At 38.9% G+C, this 8,164-nt stretch overlaps 1 protein-coding gene across 1 annotated transcript in view; it reads right to left on the bottom strand.

The window, feature by feature from the left end:
• LOC101850285 (gamma-tubulin complex component 5) overlaps window positions 1-8,164 on the bottom strand; it is a gene marked incomplete in the record, with an annotated part of 40,039 nt that overhangs the window by 6,649 nt on the left and 25,226 nt on the right. The window contains 8 exon segments of the mRNA XM_005109516.2: window positions 511-553; window positions 1,347-1,424; window positions 1,969-2,053; window positions 3,161-3,252; window positions 3,718-3,780; window positions 4,809-4,971; window positions 6,464-6,603; window positions 7,565-7,695. Of these exon segments, the coding sequence (XP_005109573.2) occupies window positions 511-553; window positions 1,347-1,424; window positions 1,969-2,053; window positions 3,161-3,252; window positions 3,718-3,780; window positions 4,809-4,971; window positions 6,464-6,603; window positions 7,565-7,695 (795 nt within the window).

The following is an 8,164-nucleotide window of genomic DNA, read 5'->3' as shown; positions in this document are numbered from 1 at the left end:
CTCGTGGTGGAACACCAAACCAATGTGCCAGGATCTGGACAATAAAGATGTATCTTATCTTATCTTATCTTATCTTAAAAGGCCGTGAGTTTGAACCCTTTTAGAGGTCTGATGTTTTATAATTGGGAAAGGTGCTTTCCAAAAATTTTCCTAACATCACTCTTGGGGAGGGGAAAGGGGGGCGGGAATTGGCACCAAGCTTTACACAATGAAAGATCTTGTCAGCTTGTTAAGGTTTGAGCGCTTGATCGGCTGCCTCTCTAAAGCTGAGAATGTTTCGGAATGCTCTAGGGTCTGCTGGGGGTAATAACACTTGTAAAAGGCACAGAGCATGCCGTAGAACATGGATATGCCCTGTGTAAATACAATAATCATCATTATTATTAAAAAGTCCTACAGTATAACACTGACTGAATAGCCATCACACCAGAGCCTCACCCTCACACTACATGATTTGATTTATGCTTGATTCACAGCATGTCTTTCTGTAACATATGACACAGATCTTACCTTCAAATTTCAGCTGTTCCAGGGTGAACTTTGACCTTTTGATCTGAAGAAACATGAGAAAGGAAGTTGTAGGGTCATCCAGTTGGCTCAAATATGTTGTCAAGATGTCCATTAGTACAATAAGCACAAAAACCCAGTACTATTGAACTAGTCCAAGGCGACCATCCATTATTGAGAGAAAAAAAAATGGGTGTCCTAGACAGGGGGTCCTCTTGTACAGGTGATTGAAAGAGTAATTTCAACTGTACTAGTGGGGGTAACTGCTGGGAACATCAACTTGCATGCAACGGGCATTAATTTGATGATCTAAGTTAATTTTGACCCTCATTCTTACAAAACATTAAAAGCGTCTTTCCCATGTGATGTCACATTAACCCAAATGTGGCCCCATGAAGAATGAAGACTGCAGATGTGCACAGTAGGTCAAGTGATTTCTGAATAGGGGGGGCTAAAGTTAACTTTTACCACTTTGATTCCCCATCTGACTGAAGCATCTCATCAAGTTTCTCCCTCCACCTTTCTCCTGGGATGTACTCTACACAGCCTGGGCTGTGATAAAGTTGTTGAGTTGTCGCTTAGTTATTTTGTCATAAATTGTTTTAGTTTAAGTAAGAGCCGTACAGGCGCTGGTCAACATAGTGAAATTGAAAATACCGGCATTTTTCTGCTGGTTTGGACATTTTCATAGAATTTAACCTCTTAAGCGTAACCCCTTGTATGTCCATTTTAAAACACGCTTCTGTGTGGATTTTTACAGAGAAACATCGGGAAAAGTAAATTTTCAGTTTCCATGGACTCCACAAATAAACATACACACATAAAACCACACAACTAACCTGCAGCAAAAAGTTGAAGATGTCGTTGTATTGATCTTGGCAGCTGCTGGAAATGACCACGTCCACCGGCCACGGTACCTGACAGACAAGGCAGCCCACACCGACAAAGTCATTGTACAACTGCTTAAGTCATCTGTTTTAGGTATCTAGTTGTTAGTACCATACAAATGTCAATCATTTCTTTTGTAACCTCAGTATAGCAGGTTTTTGCTTCATGTACTAAAGGTTCAATTGTTGAGATATTTCTAAATTGGATTATGTCATCATCAGATTGGCTAAGGTAAACATTATTAGGGTTTCTTTTTTTTACTTTTCTCTAAACAACAAAATAAAATATGTCTTACACAACAGTGGTATGACCACTGCGCAAAGTGCATACAGGCAGTATCATTTCTGCTGAATTTAAAAGAAGCTGACCCAAGCACAGAGTATATGAAAGCCATTGTAAACCAAATTTCCCTACAAGGAACAATAAAAGCGAGCTTCTCTTTGTCCTTTGTCTGTCTGTCTGTCTGTTCATTCATTCACTAATTTATTTATCTACTAAATTTACTACTCTATGGTAAGTGTGACAAAACATTTTGTTTCTACACTACAAAGCCGCAGTAAAATCCACCAGTACCTGATACTTCAACTGGATGCAGTCTGTTTCGCTGATGGCGTGTTCTGTCTGTGACCTTGACAGTGGGACTACAGACACCGACAACCTGACAAACAAATGAAAACAAAAGGTCAACAAACTCAAAGACAATGGTTTTGATCCCAAAGGGAAACACCGACATCTGTGGTGTAGCAGTATGACACCTTGCCATTGCAGGCAAAAGTCCTGAGTTTGATTCTAGATTAGGGATGTTTTTTCATCAAGTATCTCCATCTGTCTAATAATAAACTGTATTTATATTGCCCATTTTCATCTCAACAAGATGCTAAACTTGCATCACTACAATAAATCACAGGTGTGTCAAACAATGCGCAATGGAGAAAGAATAAAAATCTCTTCTAAAAGATAACACAGTGCTTGAAAATACTTCAACATTGATAAAAATTCGCTTGTACAATTAACAGATATATTCTTTCAGCCACACTCCTGATCTTATGGTAGGTGAGATCTACACCTAGCCTTTTTGGATAAGGGCAAAAAAAAATCTCAGAGGTCCCATGTGTAAGTTGCACACGTTAAAGATCTCTTGGTGGTCCAAAAATCGATAAAAGTAGGCTTCGGCCGCTACCCGTGCAAAATTCAAAATTCCTACCAAACTGAAAATGTTTAATGTGTTCCGCTCGCTCTCATGACTTTATGCAGTTGCGAGAGCCATAAAATGCTTACCCCCCCCCCCACCAGATGTATTGATATAAAAATACAAATCCGTCCATTCATAAATTAAATACAGCTGGACAAACAGATTGTTTACGGATTACAATTGTAAGCAGATTTTGACCAAACACATATTGTTGGTCTTCTTAACAATCCACTACATTACAAAGCTCCAGTTTTATAATTGGCAAAACAAAGTTCTTGTAAGACATGATCAGGAAAAATCTATTTATTCCACTTATTGGAGAACTGTCAATACCTTCCAGGGATAGGGAGCCCTTGTCTTATATGTAAACTTATCAGCTGTTCCGGAAATATTGAAACTAACAGTTGTCTGCATCTGAGATCTAATAGAGGAAAGAAGAGAAATGACAAGGAAGAGGAGAAGGAGAAAAAGGAAAAGGAGGAGAAAAAAGAGGAGAAAGAGAATAAGAATGGAAAGGAGGAGGGAGGAGGAGGTAAAGGAGGAGAGGAGGAGAGGAGGAAGTATAGGAGCTACCTGGTTGTGTCCTCAGGGTAGCTGCCGTCCACAGCTTCATGCAGGAACATCTCCAGAAGGTCAGAGTCTTTCCACATCTCTCGTTTCTGGATCTGTTCAACACACACACACACACATAAATGCACTCAGTTTAACAAATACAATCACACTCAGTTCAACACACACAGACGGATCAACAGCACCCACACATACAGAGTAAACAAACACAAAAACACACACATACAATCAGAAAAACTGAGCTGATCAGAACAAATAACAGAAAGGAATGGGGACATCATCATTTTCATAGACTAAACAATTACCCTTTTTTATTGTTTTGTTTTTCTTGAAGCATAACAATTTTCACTGCGCCAACACATTTTTATGTAGTAGCGTACAAATAGCTGCACCAAAATCAGAACACGAAACAAACAAACAAACAAACAAATAAACAAACAAAAATCAGAAAGGAATGGGGTACAAAGACTGTCAATGTCTGCTTCAGACCTGAAACCTGAAGAAGAAGAAGTACATTCAAAGCATCCTTGTGTGTTACCGAGCACACAAGTTCTTCTTACCTTGAGGAAGACAGATCTGTAGAAGTCATACATAACCTCCCCTGAGGACATCAGGAAATATCTCTGAAATGAAGGAAATAAAAACACGTCTGGCAATGGATACAACTTACGCACAGTCGAAATGTGTCACGATATGGTGGAAACAGGTGCTCGTCAATTTTTGGGCATTATGGGGTTATTGTTATCATATCAAAGCCAGTTCATTTGCCTTGCTTTTGGTGAAAAAAATATCCATCTACGTTGAATAGAAGTCGAAATATTTGTGATTGAAGGAGGTCAGGGTCACCTGGTTTCAGAGGTGAAATTAGCGAGAAAATGTACACCAAAGTTGGGTAATTTCCATAACTTGAGAATCCTTGGAAACTGAAAACTGACATTTTTTGTGCTTTTAATTAATGTTTTTCAGTAAAATCCACATAAAAATGTGCTTTCAAATATACATAAAAGGTGTTGAACCCAAAAAAAAGAAAATGAAAAAAAATTGCCAAACGGTCTGAAAATGCCAATTTCTTTGACTTAATTATTTTGACGAGCGCCCGATTTCACCATGATTTGATCCTCACAAATTGTCTAAGATAGTCATAAATTGTAAGGAGAAAAGCGGCTGTCATAGATATGTTGACCTTTTACACGTAGTCAATAAAGTTTTTAAAAAAGCAAAAGGGAGGTGGCTGTTTGTATGGCTGATTGTGCATGTTTGTGCGCGCGCGTGTGTGTGTTTGTGAATGTGTGTATGTGTGTGTATGTGTGTGTACGTGGTGAAACACCAAACCAATGTGCCAGGATTTGGACAATAAGGATGTATCTCATCGTATCTTATCTTGCATGGGTGGCCGCTAGAGCAGGCTTGACTGTACTTTCTCAAGGGGAAATACAATGTTAAATCCTGATATACACAAATATGATATTACTGAGCATGGCACCGACAACATACAGGTGATTGGGGCGTGTTACAGGTAAATTCTACTTCTTTTAGGCCTCTGTTTTTTCCGCCTACCTGTCTTACTTTTTCAAATAACTAAACGAATGCTATTTTGTCCACGAGCATTTTTTAAGCCATCAATATTGAAAACTCAAATGAACTCGCTCACCTGCATGGCATGGATACATTGAACCAGGTTGTACTCTGACTTGAGGATGTGCAGCAGACGCGAGCAGACCCTGCTGTAGCGGGAGGCCACGTATGGTCCCAGGCTCTCCTCACACATACGTAAAACTTGGCTCTTGATGGGGGTCGAGTCACTAGCTGCCACACTGGAGAGGGGGACAGACATAATGAGAATAACAATAAATAATAGTAATGATAAAAAATAACATTATAATAACAACAAGAGATTGCATATAATGCTTACACCTTACTTCCTTACTCCTGATTAAGTGAATCTTTCCCCAGTTTCTCCTGACTCTTTCTTACTAATGTCTATCAGCCACACCCCTGCGATAAGAGTAGCCTTCCATCATCACCCAAAAACAATAATCAAAATAGATTCCTATCAAAACTGAAAATACCCTAGTCAGAATTTTAGAAAATACAGAGTACCTTCAAAATCATAATGTGGTTGCCCTAAGCTAAAAGACAGGGGGCCCTACGATGTCAAAAAAACTATCACGTGTAACGACCAGTCGCACAGTATGTTGAAGAACAAGCAGCAAACAACCCCACAGATGTAGCAGCGGAACAAAAAGAAGAAAGGGGATGATAATAATAACAACAACAATAGATTGCATGTGACACACCCCATGTCCCTAATAGGAAGTAAGCTTTATGTGCTTTTTAATAAAGAGTATCTCCTCTGGGAAAATGGGAATTGCCACAATATGGACACCCTGAAGATATCAATTTTAAAAGACTGTAGGCTCTGGATCGCTAACAACAAAAGACTGTAGGCTCACAAATGCATTTCTTTTTGACAGTTCGCTTTTTTTTTTAGTAAGTGGAGTGGAAAATCAAAACAAAAATAATTAACCTACAGTCAAAAAGGAATGAAGTTTCAAAGTCTCAGGTTTTTTAAATCGATTTCTTTGTGATTTCCATTTTAGATTTTGCCAGTCTTTCCCCATAACTCTTTCTACTCTCTATTTTTTTCCTGTCAAGTGTATTTCCTTATGACATAAAGTTACTACAAAATCAAGACTGAAACTTACAATCTTTATGGCCTCTAGAATAAACCAGAGATCTTACAGTTTTAAAAACAATCACGTTCAACCCTGCAATATGGAGCAGAAAGCAAAAGTAAAGAAGCTGTCCCTGTATGACAAGTCGGGAAACAAATTTTCAACACTCACATGGTATGGAGCCTTGTGGTCAAGCAACCAAATTTGCAGGCAGTTGGTTCAAATTTTCCATGCTCCGGGTTTAAAATTAACGCCATCCAAAGATAGTTCACAGTTCTGTCTCACTCAGTTCAGGTGCACACGTATAGGCATTGAATCTTTTCTTCTGTACACCAAATAGCGCATTGCAATTTTGAGTGTAAGTACATGTTTTAGTTTAGGTACGAGTTTTACGGCACTTGCAACACAATAAGGCCATACAAGTGCCGAAGATTAGAGGTGTTACAAGAGAGTAACAAACATAAAAAAGAAAGAGGGGAGATCAGGACGATAGATGTTCGATAGGAAAGAAGGAGCAAACCACACCAGAGCACCCGCCAACCACCCATTAAGTACATGTTTCACAGCACCAATGATACAATATCGTCATGTAAGCGTCACAAGGAAATCATAACTATGACACAGTGCTCACTTGTCTTCTACATGTGGACCACTCTTGTCCCCTCTGCCTTCCTGTGAGAACAGTGCGGAGAAGTTCAGGTGCAACAATGTGTCCTTCTCGCCCTTCTGCAGAAGTTGCTTACTCACTAGATTCGGGGTCTTTGTCGGCGCCTGGGGAAACATCAGACAGACAGAGTGAGAGAAGAAATCCGAAAGCTCATAATACTTTGCTTTTTCTGCGTTCATTCAAACAGACATTCCAGCAGATTGGAGGGAGTACTAGGCTTCAATTCCGTTCCCATACAAAGAACATTTCTACCTTGTTAGAATGAGAAGCGGGTTTCAGTTCACTTCCCATGAAAGTATATCATGAGTGAACTATAACAATGAGCCGATTCTGGAGTCAATTTATACCCTCCCATATTGTACATGAGGTCATGCTAAATGAGGGTAGATAAGATACGAGAGACAGATAAAAATAAGAAAAAGTTGAAACCATTGGGAAAAAAAAAATTTTAAGAGACGAACGATTCCGCACAAAATAACTAGAAACATTTCCTCTTGGACACCCTAACAAAGAGGACATAATTTTTCCAAACCTTGTCCTATAACTGGTCTTATCAGAGACGGATGTTGAATTTAGAGGCCTTCCTTCATATTATATCACCTAATACCTTTGCCCGAGGTGCAACTGTTAAGCACTTTGCTGGCACATGCAAGAAACCGTAGTTCAATTCCCAAGTGGAAAGAATTTTTATTCAAGTATCTTGGCCTTTCTGCCAAGACATTGTATCCTTCTTAGTCCAGGCTGGCCTAGACAGGCAGATTCAAAGTCCCTCTCCTAAATAATCTAAAGCTAGATTTTTTTTATACGGGGAATAAAGACACCAACATCAAAACAAAATGTTCTATAAAAAAAATAAGCTGACAGAGTTGAAAGGGCTGCTAAACCCAAACATTCACTGTCACACAAGACCATTTACTTTATGTTGACAGAAAAACAAAGCCAAACATTTTTTTAAAAAAGCTTAGTAATTAAATACAATGTACAAAAAATTCCCTTATAGTATTCACAAGGACAAAACCACACGTCATCTTAAACAATAATGAGAACACACTCTAATGAACTTACAACAATGGCAGAATTCTCATCAGCTGTTTCAGTTTCTGGAATTTTCTCTTTGGACAGAGATGTTGACACAGAGTTGAGTTTTTTCCCCATTTGCATAAGGAAATGGTTAAACAGGGACTGAGGTTGCTCAACTGAAAGGAGAACGTTTTGAAGTTTACGAACAAATATGGAAAAAAAAAAGGTTAGAATGTTAATATTCAATGACGTTACAAAATCAAATCCACATGTCAATTTCAACTACCCTGGTCTCCCCTTCAGGAATATGCTGCTTAAGAACCTGGTCTTCCTCAGAAACTGTTTTTACCATGAATGACATTGAATTTTTTTTTCATCTAAAATTCACATGCCAAAGAACTTTTTCTAAAAATTACAATCTGCCTGAGAACCTACTTTGAGCTAAGGGCAATACACTTTTATGAATACAGTCGAACCTGTTTGTTTGTTTAGTATAGGGTTTTACGGCGCTCGCAACTGCATAGGTCATATGAGCGCGCGGGACACACCTAATACTTTTTCGATGGTAGGAAATTTTGAATTTTGCCCGGGTGGCGGCCGAAGCCTACTCTTATCGATTTTAGACCACCAAGGGATCTTTAACGT

Source organism: Aplysia californica, unplaced genomic scaffold, assembly GCF_000002075.1.
Source record: "Aplysia californica isolate F4 #8 unplaced genomic scaffold, AplCal3.0 scaffold00785, whole genome shotgun sequence".
Lineage (NCBI taxonomy): Eukaryota > Metazoa > Mollusca > Gastropoda > Aplysiida > Aplysiidae > Aplysia > Aplysia californica.
Note: the sequence above shows the minus strand (reverse complement) of the source record. Positions and strands in the feature narration are given on the sequence as shown.